The 14,286-nt window shown below is 45.1% G+C and overlaps 1 protein-coding gene across 1 annotated transcript in view; it reads right to left on the bottom strand.

The window, feature by feature from the left end:
- dchs1a (dachsous cadherin-related 1a) overlaps positions 1-14,286 on the bottom strand; it is a 241,409-nt gene that overhangs the window by 63,961 nt on the left and 163,162 nt on the right. Inside the window, exon 8 of the mRNA XM_052026374.1 lies at positions 8,485-8,581. Within this exon, the coding sequence (XP_051882334.1) occupies positions 8,485-8,581 (97 nt within the window). The remainder of the gene's footprint in view (positions 1-8,484; positions 8,582-14,286) is intronic.

Raw genomic sequence — 14,286 nt, 5'->3', positions numbered from 1 at the left:
TATAGGGTGATTTTAACTTCCCCAAATGTTGACTGGAACTCCCAAGGGACTAGATTGAGCAGAATCTGTTAGGTGCATCCTGGAGGGTTTCTTGTAACAATATTTACATCGTGCGTGGAATGGGCTGCCGGCAACGGTGGTGGAGGCAGATACGATAGGGTCTTTTAAGGGACTGTTGAATAGGTACATGGAGCTGAGAAAAATAGAGGGCTATGGGTAAGCCTAGTAATTTCTAGGGTAGGGACATGTTCGGCACAGCTTTGTGGGCTGAAGGGCCTGAATTGTGCTGTAGTCTTTCTATGTTCTATGTTCTAACTAAGGAAGGGGCTGTACTAGACCTTGTATTGGGGAATAAGCCTGGCCAGGTGATCGCAGTTTCAGTAGGGAACCATTTTTGGAACTGTTCTGTAAGTTTTAAGATAGTTATGGAACGAGGATAAGACTCAAGTCAAAGTTGCTAAACTTGGGGAAGGCTAATTACAACAGTACTAGGTTGGAACTGGAGAGTGTAGATTGAAGGTGGCTGTTTGAAGGTAAATCCACACCTGACTGATGGGAGCTGTTTAAACTCTGGTTGAGTTCAGGACCAGAATGTTCCTGCGAGGGGGGGAAAGGACAAGAACAGCAAGGTCTAGGAACCTTGGATGACAAGAGAAATTGTAAGTTTAGTTAAAAAGAAAAAGGAAGCACATGTAATGTTCAGAAAACTGAAATCAGACAAGGCCCTCGAGAAATATAAAGGAAGCTGGAAAGAACTTGAACAAGGAATCAGGAGGACTGTAGGGGCCACGAAAAGTCCTTGGCAAATAGGATTAAGGATAATCCCAAGGCAATGTAAACATATAGAGTCATAGAGCACTGCAGCACAGAATCAGGCTATTTGGCCCATCTAGTCAACGCCGGCCTGGTTTTCTGTCCAATCACATCTAACTGAACCCGGACCATAGTCCTCCAAACCTCTCTCATCCATGCACCTATCCAAACTACTCTTAAATGTTACAATTGAACCCACATCCACCACTTCCACTGGCAGCTTGTTCCACACTCGCACCACCCTCTGAGTGAAGTAGTTGCCCTCGGATTCCCCTTAAATATTTCACCTTTCACCCTGAGGAATTGGAATGAGATTTGGAGTGGAGGCTTTGAAAAAAGGTGAGTCTCTGTGCTTGTGCTTGTGAGTTTCACCTTGCAGGAGTCTAAAAGAGGCATATTTGCAAATTGTTAATATTTGCAAAAATAACAGGGTTGTTGTCATGGGTGATTTCAACTTCCTGAATATTGATTGGCACCTCCTCAGTGTAAAGGGGATATATGGGGCAGAGTTTGTTAGGAGTGTCCAGGAAGGATTCCTGACACAGTATGTGGACAGACCGACTAGAGGAGAGGCCATTCTGGACCTGTTACTAGGCAATGAGCCTGATCAGGTTTCAGATCTCTCGGTGGGAGAGCATTTTGGAGACAGTGACCATAACTCCTTGACCTTTACCATAGCCTTGGAGAGGGATGGGACCAGACAACATGGGAAAGTATTTAATTTGGGGAGGGAGAATTATCATAGAATCATAGAAAGTACAGCACAAAACAGATCCTTCGGACCACAATGTTGTGCCGACTTTTAAACCTCGCCTAAGACTATCTAACCCCTTCCTCCCACATATCCCTCTATTTTAAATTCCTCTATATTGTGATTCCATTAGGCAGGAACTTGGGAGCATAAATTTGGAACAGATGTTCTTGGGGAAGTGCACAATGGAAATGTGGAGGCTGTTTAGGGAGTACTTTCATGGGGTTCTGGATAGGATTGTCCCTTTGAGGCAGGGTAAGGATGGCAGAGTGAAGGAACCATGGTTGACGAGAGACGTAGAATATCTTGTCAAGAGGAAGAAAGAAGCTTACCTAAGGTTTACAAAGCACGGATCAGACAGGGCTCTGAGAATTACAAGGTAGCCAGGAGGGAGCTTAAGAATGGACTTAGGAGAGCTAGAAAGGGGCATGAGAAGGCCTTGGCAAGTAGGATTAAGGAAAACCCCAAGGTGATCTACATGGGTGTGAAAAATAGGAGGATGACTAGAGTGAGGGTAGGACAGATCAGGGATAAAAGGGGAAACTTGTGCCTGGCAGCGGAAGAGGTAGGAGAGGTCCTTAATGAATACTTTGCTTCAGTATTCACCAATGAGAGAGACCTAGATGTTTGTGAGGATGACTTACCACAGGCTGATATGCTAGGACATATCGAGGTGAAGAAAATGGATGTGCTGGAACTTTTGAAAAACATTAGGATAGATAAGTCATCGGGGCCGGACGGGATATATCCAAGGTTATTATGGGAAGCTAGGGAAGAGATTACTGCACCTTGGCGATGATCTTTGCGTCCTCACTGGCCACAGGAGTAGTACCAGATGATTGGAGGGTGGCAAATCTTGTTCCTTTGTTTAAGAAAGGGAGTAGGGATAACCCTGGGAATTACAGACAAGTGAGTCTTACTTCAGTGGTGCGCAGATTACTGGAGAAGAATCTTAGAGGTGGGATTTATGAGCATTTGGAGAAGCATAGGCTGATTAGGGACAGTCAGCATGGCTTTGTGAGGGGCAGGTCGTGCCTCACGAGCCAGAATAAATTTTTTGAGGATGTGACAAAGCACATGGATGAAGGTCGAGCAGTGGATGTGGCGTACATGAATTTTAGTAAGGCGTTTGATAAGGTTCCTCATGGAAGGCTTATTCAGAAAGTCAGGAGGAATGGGATCCAGGGAAACTTGGCTGTGTGGATTCAGAATTGGCTCACCCATAGAAGACAGAGGGTGGTGGTAGATGGAACACATTCTGCCTGGAGGTCGGTGACCAGTGATGTTGTGCAGGGATCTGTTCTGGGACCCCTACTCTTTGTGATTTTTATAAATGACTTGGATGAGGATGTGGAAGGGTGGGTTGGTAAGTTTGCAGGTGACACAAAGGTTGGTGATGTTGTGGATAGTGTAGAAGGTTGCTGTAGATTACAACAGGATATCGATAGAATGCAGAGCTGGGCTGAGCAGTGGCAGATGGAGTTCAAGCCGGACAATTGTGAAGTGATACACTTCAGGAGATCGAGTTTGAAGGCAGAATACAAGGTTAATGGCAGGACCCTTAGCAGTATGGAGGAAGAGAGGGATCTTGGCCGTGCATGTTGATAGGGTTGTTAAGAAGGCGTATGGTGTGTTGGCCTTCATTAGTCGGGGTATTGAGTTCAAGAGTGCAAGGTACTGTTGCAGCTCTATAGAACTCTGGTTAGACCACACTTGGAGTATTGTGTTCAGTTCTGGTTGCCTCATTGTCAGAAGGACGTGGAAGCTTCAGAAAGCGTGCAGAGGAGATTTACCAGGATGCTGCCTGGATTGGAGAGCATGTCTTATGAGGATAGGTTGAGTGAGCTGGGGCTTTTCTCTTTGGAGCGAAGGAGGATGAGGTGACCTAATAGAGGTGTACAAGATGATAAGAGGCATAGATCGAGTGAACAGTTGGAGATTTTTTCCCAGGGCAACAATGGCTAACATGAGGGGGCATAATTTTAAGGTGATTGGAGGAAGGTATGGGGGGATGTCAGAGGTAAATTTTTTACACAGAGGGTGGTGGGTGCGTGGAACGCACTGTCTGCAGAGGTTGCGGGAGCAGATACATTAGGGACAATTAAGATCTCTTAGAACAAGATAAAATGCCAGCACAACATCATGGGCCAAAGGGCCTGTACTGCACTGTAGTGTTCTATGTTCTATATTCTAAACCGATGACCTCTAGTTGTAGTCTCACCCGACCTGAGGGGAAAAAGCCCGCACGCATTCACCCTATCTGTGTCTGCCTGGGTTCCAGGTGCTCTGGTTTCCTCCCACATTCCAAAGACGTACAGGTTAGGAAGTTGTGGGCATGCTATGTTGGCGCCGGAAGCGTGGCGACACTTGCGGGCTGCCTCCAGAACACTCTACGCAAAAGATTTATTTCACTGTGTGTTTTGATGTACGTGTAACTAATAAAGATATCTTATCTATACCCCTCAACATTTTGTATACCTCTCTAAGATCTCCCCTTATTCTCCTGTGCTCCACGAATAAAATCCTAACCTATTCAACCTTTCCCTATTACTCAGGTCCTCAAGTCCCAGCAACATCCATGTAAATTTTCTCTGCATTCATTCAAGCTTATTGATAGCTTTCCTGTGGGTAGGTGACCAGAACTGCAATACTCACAATACTCTAAATTCAGCCTCACCAATGTCTTGCACAACTTCAACATAACATCCCAACTCCTGTACTCAATACAGTACAATACAGGCCCTTTGGCCCACCATGTTGTGCTGCCCTTCAAACCACACCTAAGACTATCTAACCCCTTCCTCCCACATATCCCTCTATCTTAAATTCCTCCATATGTTTATCTAACAACCTCTTGAACTTGTCCAACGTATCAGCCTTCACCACCACCCCAGTCAGCGCATTCCATGCACCAACCACTCTCTGGTTGTTTCCCTTCCTTCCATATCCACGATGCCAGTTTCCTGAGTAAATACTGATGCAAAATAACTGTTTAAGACCTCCCCTATCTCCTGAGGCTCCATGCATATACGACCACTCTGATCTTCTAGGGGACCAATTCTGTCTCTTACTATCCTTTTGCTCTTAATATACCTGTAGAAACCCTTTGGGTTTACCTTCACATTATCTGCCAAAGCAGCCTCATGTCTTCTTTTTGCCTTCCTGATTTCCTTTTTTAGTATTTTCTTACATTTCCTATACTCTTCAAGTACCTCATTCATTCCTAGTTGCCTATACCTGCTATACACCTCTTTCTTTTTCTTAACCAGCTCACCAATATCCCTTGAAAACCAAGGTTCCCTATGCTTGCTACCCTTGCCTTTAATCCTGACAGGAACATACAAGCTCTGCACTCTCAAAATTTTGTCTTTGAAGGTTTTCCATTTACTGAGCACATCCTTGCCAGAAAATAACTTATCCCAATCCACCCTACCTAGATCCTTTCTCATTTCCACAAAATTGGCCTTTTTCCAATTTAGAACCTCAACTCAAGGACCAGACCTATCCTCATCCATAATTATCTTGAAACTAATTGCATTGTGGTCACTGGACCCAAAATGCTCACCTACACATACTTCTGTCACCTGACCTGCCTGGTTCCCTAATAGGAGATCAAGTATTGCATTCTCTTTCGTTGGTACCTCTATATATTGATTTAGAAAACTTTCCTGAACACATTTGACAAATTCCAAGCCATCCAACCCTTTCACAGTGTGGGAGTCCCAGTCAATATGTGGAAAGTTAAAATCCTCAACTATTACAACTTTCTGTTTCTTACATCGGTCTGCTATCTCCCTACAGATTTGTTCCTCCAATTCTCTCTGACTATTGGGCGGTCTATAATGCAACCCTATTAGTGTAGCCACACCCTTCCTGTTCCTCAGCTCCACCCATATGGCCTCTGTAGACGAGCCCTCTGGGCTGTCCTGTCTACGCACAGCCGTGATCTGTTCCCTGACCAGTAATGCCACTCCTCCCCCTTTCATCCCTCCCCCTCTATCACGTCTGAAACAACGGAAGCCTGGAACATTAAGCTGCCAGTCCTGCCCCTCCTGCAACCATGTCTCACTAATAGCAATAAGATCGTAATCCCATGTGCCAATCCATGCCCTAAACTCATCCGCCTTACCTACAATACTCCTTACATTGAAATAGATGCACCTGAGAAAATTTCTATCATGTACAAACCTTTGATTTCTGTCCATACCTGCAGACCTCACACGATCATTTTCCTCCTCACTTTCTTCTCCAACACTCTGGTTCCCCTCCCCCTGCAAAGCTGGTTTAAACCCACCGGAGCAGCACTAGCAAACCTACCCGCAAGTATATTAGTCCCCTTCCAGTTCAGGTGTAAACCGTCCCTTAGGAACAAAGCCCAATTATCCAGAAACCTGAAGCCCTCCCTCCTGCAGAATGGTCCAGAAAATGGCAGATGGAATTTAATAGACAAATGTGAGGTGTTGCATTTTGGAAGGCCAAATCAAGGAAGGACATACACAGTAAATGGTAGGGCACTGAGAAGTGCGGAGCAAGAAAGGGATCTGGGAGTTCAGATACATAATTCCCTGAAAGTGACATCACAGGTAGACAGGGTTGTAAAAAAGGCTTTTGGCATCCTGGCATTTATAAATCAAAGTACTGAGTATAGGAGTTGGAATGTTTTGGTGAGGTTGTATAAGTCATTGGTGAGACCAAATTTAGAATATTGTGTGCAGTTCTGGTCGCCGAACTACAGGAAGGATGTCAGTAAGATTGAAAGAGTGCAGAGGAGATTTAGAAGAACGTTGCCGGGTCTTCAGGAGTTGAGTTATAAGGAAAGATTGAGCATGTTAGGACTTTATTCCTTGGAGCGGAGAAGAATGAGGGGAGATATGATAGAGGTTTATAAAATGATGAGGGGCATAGACAGAGTTAATGCAAGTAGGCTCTTTCCACCTAGATTAGGAGAGATAAGTACGAGAGGTCATGGCTTTAGAGTGAAAGGGGAAAGGTTTAGGGGGAACATTAGAGGGAACTTCTTCACTCAAAGAGTGGTGGGAGTGTGGAATGGGCTGCCATCTGATATGGTAAATGCAGGCTCGCTCTTAACTTTTAAGAGTAAATTGGATAGATACATGGATGAGAGAGGTCTGGAGGGGTATGGGCTGGGGGCAGGTAAATGGGACTAGCCGAATAATGTTTTGGCACAGACTAGAAGGGCTGAATGGCCTGTTTTCTGTGCTGTAGTTTTTCTATGGTTTCTAGGTGGTAAAGAAGGAATATGGCATGCTTGCCTTTATTCATCGAGGCATTGAGTTCAAGAGTCAGGAAGTTATGCTGCAGCTTTATAAAACTTTAGTTAGGCTGCATCTGGGGTATTGCATTCAGTTCTGGTTGCCCCATTACAGAAATGATGTGGAGGCTCTGGACAGGGTGCAGAAGAGGTTTACCAGGATGCTGCCTGGATTAGAGGGCATGAGCTATGAGGAGAGGTTGGACAAACTTGGGTTGTTTTCTCTGGAGCGGCGGAGGGTGAGGGTTGAAATGTCTAATACCAGAGGGCATGCATTTAAGGTGAGAGGGGATAAGGTCAAAGGAGATGTGTGGTGCAAGTTTTTTTTACATGGTAATTGGTGGGTGCCTGGAATGCACTGGTGGTGGTGGAGGCAAATGTGATAGGGGTTCAAGAGCTCTTAGATAGGCACATGTATGTGAGGGAAATGGTAGGATATGGACATTGTGTAGGCGGAATGGATTAGCTTAGTTGGGCATTTTTTTACTGATGTAATAGGTTCAGTAAAACTTGGTGGGCCGAAGGGCCTGTTCTTGTGCTGTACTGTTCTATGTAAGATAGTAAACAGTAAATGGAATGGCTCTTAGGAGCACTGATGTACAGAGGAATCTTGAGGTGCAAGTCAACAGCTCCCTGAAAGTGGCAACATGATAGGTTGGTAAGGAAGGCCCACAGCATACTTGACTTCATCGGTCAAAGCATTGAGTATAAAAGTTGGGAAGTCATGCTTCTGCTGTATAAAACTTTGGTGAGGCCACATTGCAGTATTGTGTGCAGTTCTGGTCACCACACCATTGGAAGGATGTGGAGGCATTAGAGAGGATGCAGAAGTGGTTCACCAGGATGTTTCCTGGATTAGAGGGCATGAGCTATAAGGGGAGGTTGGACAAACATGGATTGTTTTCTCTGGAGCGGCAGAGGCTGAGGGACAACCTGACAGAAGTTTATAAAATTTTGAAAAGCATAGTTCGTCAGAGTCTTCATCTCAGATTGGAAATGTCAAATTTTAGAGGGTGTGGGTTTGAGGTGAGAGGGGGAAAATTTAAAGGAGATTTGCGGGGTAAATTTTTTACACAGAGAGTGATGGGTGTCTGGAACACCGCCAGGGCAGGTGGTGGAAGCAGATATGATAGCAAGGTAGACTAAGGTATGAACAGACAGGGAATAGAGGGATATGAACCATGTGCAGGCAGTTGGGATTCAGTTAGGTTGTCATCATGGTTGGTGCAGACATGGTGGGTTGAAGGGCCTGTTCCTGTGCTGGACTGTTCTGTGTCTTGAAGAACTAGAGCTGATCTTATTAACAGAAACAAGATTCTGAGGGGGACTGAGAGGGCGGATGCTCAGAGAATGATTCCTTTAGTCAGTGTACCTGCAACTAGGAGCATAGTTTCAGGATTAGGGGAGTCCATTTCAGACAGATGAGGAGAAATTTCTTCCCTTAAAGGGTCGTGAATCTTTAGAATTCTCTACAACAAACAAGTGGAGTAAATGAAGATAAACAAGGCAGAGATTGCCAGGGAAGTCGAGAGGTGTAGGGGACAGATGGGAAAGTGCAGGCCAACCACTCTCCGCTCACTGATAATCTTATTGAATGGTGGAGAGGGCTGTTCCCGATTCTTGCAATCTCACATTCAGGAAATCTTACCTGAGAGAGAGAACACCACAGTCCCATTCTCTCCTTCATCTGGATCCTTGGCCTGGAGGGTAGTCACTAGATTTCCAGATAAGTTTCCTTCAAAAATCTGCAAGAAGATGAGGTGAGGATGAGGTCAGCCAGCACTGGAGATTCTGTAAACAACTTGAGGGTGTCTGTGTCAATGTGCCTTGGATTCTGACAAAGCACGAATTAAAACAAAGACTCCAACCTCAATATTTACCAGGGACAGCAGGCATAGAGATCAAAGTAAATCCTGGCTTGGAATGCGTCCACAGATGTTGGAACAAGTTGGGGAAAAGATAGCAGAGGAACTAATGGCACAGACCCAGACCAAAAATCCAGGGCTCTGGATTAATGAACTAGATGCAAGAGTTCAAATCGCTCCTCAGCACCTGGGGAATTTAAAATCAATTAATTAATTAAATCTGGAATAAAAAGTGAGTGTTGGCAAAAATGATCATGAAACAGCTCGACTGCTGCAAAAAAATCTATCTGGTTCAGTTCAGAGAAAGAAATCTGCTGTTGTTAAGTTTGGTGAAACCACAGGAAGGTGTACTGTAAAAATACTCAAAGGGCTCATGAAGCTAAATCTCTGGCAATTTTTCCATCTGCAAACTGTAATGGTGCAGCCTATTGCAGCAATGATATTATCAACATCATCAAACACTTTAGGACCACAGAATGGTTACAGCACAGTTTAAGACCATTCAGCCCATCAGGTCTATACTGGCACTAAAACCAATCCAGTTAGTTCCTCTTTCAACACGATCTCTCCCCATAACCCTGCAAATTCTTCCAGATTCCTTCCTGGAGGAGAGGCAGAATGCAAGGTTTCCAAGTTTGTGGTTGACATGTGGTAGAAAGGCATGTTTCCATGAGGACATTCAGACTCTGCAACCGAATAGGTTGAAGGAGTGGGAGAAAACTTGGCAAATGGAGATTAATGTGGAAAAGTGTCAGGTCATGCCTTTGGTATGAGGAATCAAAATTCAGGCATCTAAATGGAGAAAGATTGCTGATGAGCGAACGACAGAGGATCTGAGTGTTCCAGTGCACAAATCACGAGAAGTTGGCAGGAAGGTGCAGCAACTGGTTAGGAAGGTGAATGACGCATTGGCCTTTATTTCAAGGGGATTGGAGTTTAGAAATAGGGAAGTATCATTAAATTGTACCAGGTGCTGGTGAGGCCACACCTAGAAGACTGTAAACAGGTTTGGTCACCTCATCTAACAAAGGATACACTTGTGTTGGAGGCAGTCCAGAAGAGATTCACCGAGCTAATTCCTGGGATCAGATGACTGTTGAATTACGAGTTGCTGAAGGAGCTTGGTCTGTATAGTGGAGTTTAGAGGAGTGAAGGGTGATCTTATTGAAACATAAAAAATCCTGAGAGGACAAGACAGGATGGATGTTCAGATGTTTCCACTAGTGGGAGAGTCTCAAATGAGGGGATGTATTTACAAGATAAGGGGGCGGTCACTTACATCTGAGGTACATAGGAACTTCTCACAGAGGATGGTGAATCTCTGGACGTTGGATCATTGGGAGTATTTAAAGAAAAGTTATTGAAAGATCAGGGCATTGAGGGCTCTGGACCACTGGCACACAAGAGGAATTGAAGCTTGGGGCAGATTAAGCATGATCATATTGAACAGTGAATCAGGTGAGAGGGGCTGAGGGGCCGACTGTTGCTCCGACGTTGCAATACCTACTCAGCTGCCTTCTGAACACTGTAATTGAATCTGCCCCCACTACAGCCTCCAGCAATGCATTCCAGACACAACCACTCATTGTGTTCAGAAGAATAATCCTCACACCATTTTTGACTCTTTTCTCAATCACCAACACCAAATGTCCTTGGGTTCTTGACCCCTTCAACAATGGTCACAGTCTCCCTCTATCAACTCTGTATCTACCCATTATGGTTTTAAACACCCAGAGTCAGAGAACATAGAACATAAAACAGTAGAACACAGTACGGGGCCTTCGGCCCACAATGTTGTGCTGACCTATATAAACCTACTCCATGATCAATCGAACTCTTCCCTCCTACACGGCCCATAACCCTCCATTTTTCTTACATCCATCTGCCTAAGAGTCTCTTAAATGTCCCTATTGTGGTCTACCACCACTCCCGGCAGTGCGTTCCAGGCACCCACCACTCTCTGTGTAAAGAGCCTCCCTCTGACATCTCCCCTAAACTTTCCTCCACTCACATTAAACTGATGTCCTCTGGTATTGGCCATCGCCACCCTGGGGAAAAGGTGCTGGCTGTCCACTCTATCTATGCCCCTCATATTCTTGTACACCTCTATCAAGTCACCTCTCATCCTCCTCCTCTCCGAAGAGAAAAGCCCTAGCTCACTCAACCTTTCCTCATAAAGCATGTTCTCTAATCCAGGCAGATGCTTGGTAAATGCTGCCTGGATTAGAGAACATGTCCTATGAGGAAAGTCAGAGAGTTATACAGCACAAAAACAAGCCCTTGGCCCAACTCATCCGTGCTGACCATGATGCCTATCCAAGCTAATCCTATTTGCCTGAAAGTGGTCCATATCCCTCTGAACATTTCTCATCTATGAACTTGCCCAGATGTCCTTAAAATGTTGTAATTATACCCACCTCTACCACTTCTTCTGGCAGCTCGTTCCATATACCCACCACCCTCTGTGTGAAAAACTTGCCCCTTGAGTCCCCTTTAAATATTTTCCCTCTCACTTTAAACTTGTGCCCTCTAGTTTTAGACTCCCTGCTCTGGGGAGTAGACTGCGACCATCCACCTTATCTGTGCCCCTCATGATTTTATAAACCTCTATAAGGTCACCCCTCAGCCTCCTTCACTCCAGGGAAAACTGTCCTAGCCTGTCCAGTCTCTCCTTAGAACTCAAGCCCTCCGGTCCCAGCAACATTGTTGTGAATCTATTCTGCAACCTTCCTATAGCGTGGCGACCAGAACTGTACACAATATTCCAGGTGTGGCCTCACCAACATCTTGTACAGCTGTAACTTGACATCCCAACTCTTGTAGTCAGCGCCTAGTCCAGCAAAGGTGCACCTTCTTCACCACTTTATCCACCTCTTTTGCCACTTTCAGAAAAATTATGTACCTGCACTGCTTGGTCTCTCTGTTCTACAACACTTTCCAGGGCCCTGCCATTCACTGTGCAAGTCCTGCCCTAGTTTAAATACCCAAATTGCAACTTGTCTGAGTTAAATTCCATCTGCCATACCTTTGCCCCCTTTCCCAGCTGATCAAGATCCTGTTGTAACCATTCACAACTTTCTTCACTGCCAACCAGAAACTTACTAACCATGCCACCTGCACTCTCATCCAAATCATTAACATATATAACAAACAGTGGAGCTAGCACTGATCCCTGCGGCACACCACTGGTCACAGGCCTCCAATCTTATCCTCCACTACCACCCTCTGACTCCTACCACCAAGCCAATTTTGTATCCAATTGGCTAGCTCATCCTACATCCCCTGAGATCTTACTTTCCGGATGAGCCTACTATGTTGGACCTTGCCAAAGTCCACTCGACAATGTCTACTGCCCCACCCTTGTCAATGATTTCCCCACACAAAGCTGGTAGTTTCGTGATTGCTACTTGGGAGGGTTTAAACTAGTTTGGCAGGGGATGGGAACCACAGCACCAGGTCAGAAAGTGGAGGGATTGAGAGGAAGGTAGATGTCAGGACCAGTAAAAACATGCAGGAGCAAAGTAATAGACACGATGGGATGGATGGGTTGAAGTATGTGTATTTGAATGCCAGGAGTATTATGGCTAAGGGTGATGAACTTAGAGCATGGATCAGTGCTTGGAACTCTGATGTTGTGGCCATAACAGAGAACTTGGTTGAGAGAGGGACAGGAACGGATGCTTATGTTCCATGGTTTTGATGTTTTAGAAAAGATAGAGAGGGAAATAAAAGTGTGTGTGGGGGGGGGAGTTGCTCCACTAATCAGGGAAATAACACAGCTGCACTCAGAGGGCTCGTTCACTGAGTCTATATGGGTAGAACTCAAAAATAAGACAGGTGTAATCACTCTGATGGGATTATACTACAGATCTCCCAAAAGCCATGGGGACATTGAGGAACAGATATGCAGGCAGATTAGGGGGAGGTGCAAAAACAACAGGGTTATTGTAGTGGGCGACTTCAACTTCTCGAAAAAGGATTGGAACCTCCTTAGTGTAAGAGGTTTAGGTGGGACAGAATTTGTTAGGTGCATCCAGGAGGGTTTCTTAAACCAATATGTCAATAGTCCAACAAGAGGAGGGGCTGTACTGGACCTGGTGATTGTTAATGAGCCTGGCTAGGTGACTGACCTTTCAGTGGGAGAACGGTTAGGGAGCAGTGACCACAACTCCTTCAGTTTTAAGATCGCTATAGATAAGGATAAGTATGGACCTTGTGGGAGAGTATTAAATTGGAGCAGGGAAAATTATTAGAGCATTAGGCAGGAACTTGGGAGAGTTAATTGGGAACAGCTGTTTTTGGGCAAGTCCCCATCTGACATGTGGAGGGTGTTTAAAGACCAACTGCACAGAGCACAGGACAGGGATGTTCCAGTAAGGAGGAAGGACAAGGATGGTAGGGGAAGGGAACCTTGGATGTTGAGAGACATGGTGAATTTAGTCAAGAAGTAAAAGGAAATGTATGTAAAGCTCAGGAAGCTAAAATCAAACCGAGCCCTTAGGGATTATAAAGAAGCCAGAAAAGAATTTAAGAAAGGGATTAGGAGAGCCAGGAAGGGCCATGAAAAGTCCTTGGCAAGTAGGATTAAAGAGAATCCCATTCTCTACATACATCAGGAGCAAGAGGATAACTCGAGAGAGGGTAGGACCACTCATGGATAAAGGAGGGAACATGTGCTTGGAGGCAGAAGATGTGGGAGAGGATCTAAATGAGTACATCAGTATTTACCAAGGAGCAGGATATAGAGGATAGGGAGATCAGTGTGAAGCATACTAATATGCTCCGGCATTTAGAGATAAAGAAGGAGGCCATGTTGGGTCTCTTAAAGAGCATTAAGGTGGATAAGTCCCCAGGGCCTGATAGGATATACCCCAGGTTATTGTGAGAGGCAAGAGATAAGATTGCTGGGGCCTTGACCAATATCTTCATGTCCTCTCTAGCCATAGACAAGGTCCCAGAGGACTGGCAAGTAGCTATTTTGCTCCATTATTCAAGAAGGGAAACAGGGATAATCCTGGTAACCATAGACCGGTGAGTCTCACGTCAGTGGTAGGGAAGTTACTGGAGAGGATACTTAGGGATAGGATTTATGAGCATTTGGAAAACCATAACCTAATTAGAGTCAGTCGGCATGGCTTTATGCAGGGCAAGATGTGTCTTACTAACTTGATTGAGCTTTTTTTTAAGGAGCTGACGAAGGTGATTGATGAAGGTAGATCTGTGGATGTTGTCTACATGGATTTCAGTGGCGTTTGACAAGGTGTCTCATGGGAGGCTCATCCAGAAGATTAAGATGCATGGGATCCATGGTGAATTGGCCGTTTGGATTCAGAATTGGCTTGCCCTGAGAGGACAAAGGGTAGTGGTCAATGGGACTTATTCTAGCTGGAGATCTATGACTAGTGGTGTTCCACAGGGATCCACACTGGGACATTTGCTGTTTGTGATATAGATAAATGACGTGGACAATAATGTAGATTGATGGGTTAGTAAGTTAGCAGATGATACGAAGATTGGTGGTGTTGTGGATAGTGTAGAAGGCTGGCAAAGGATACAGCGTGATAGATCAGTTGCAGACATGGATG

This window comes from Pristis pectinata, chromosome 11 (genome assembly GCF_009764475.1).
Source record: "Pristis pectinata isolate sPriPec2 chromosome 11, sPriPec2.1.pri, whole genome shotgun sequence".
Taxonomy (NCBI): Eukaryota; Metazoa; Chordata; class Chondrichthyes; order Rhinopristiformes; family Pristidae; genus Pristis; species Pristis pectinata.
Note: the sequence above shows the minus strand (reverse complement) of the source record. Positions and strands in the feature narration are given on the sequence as shown.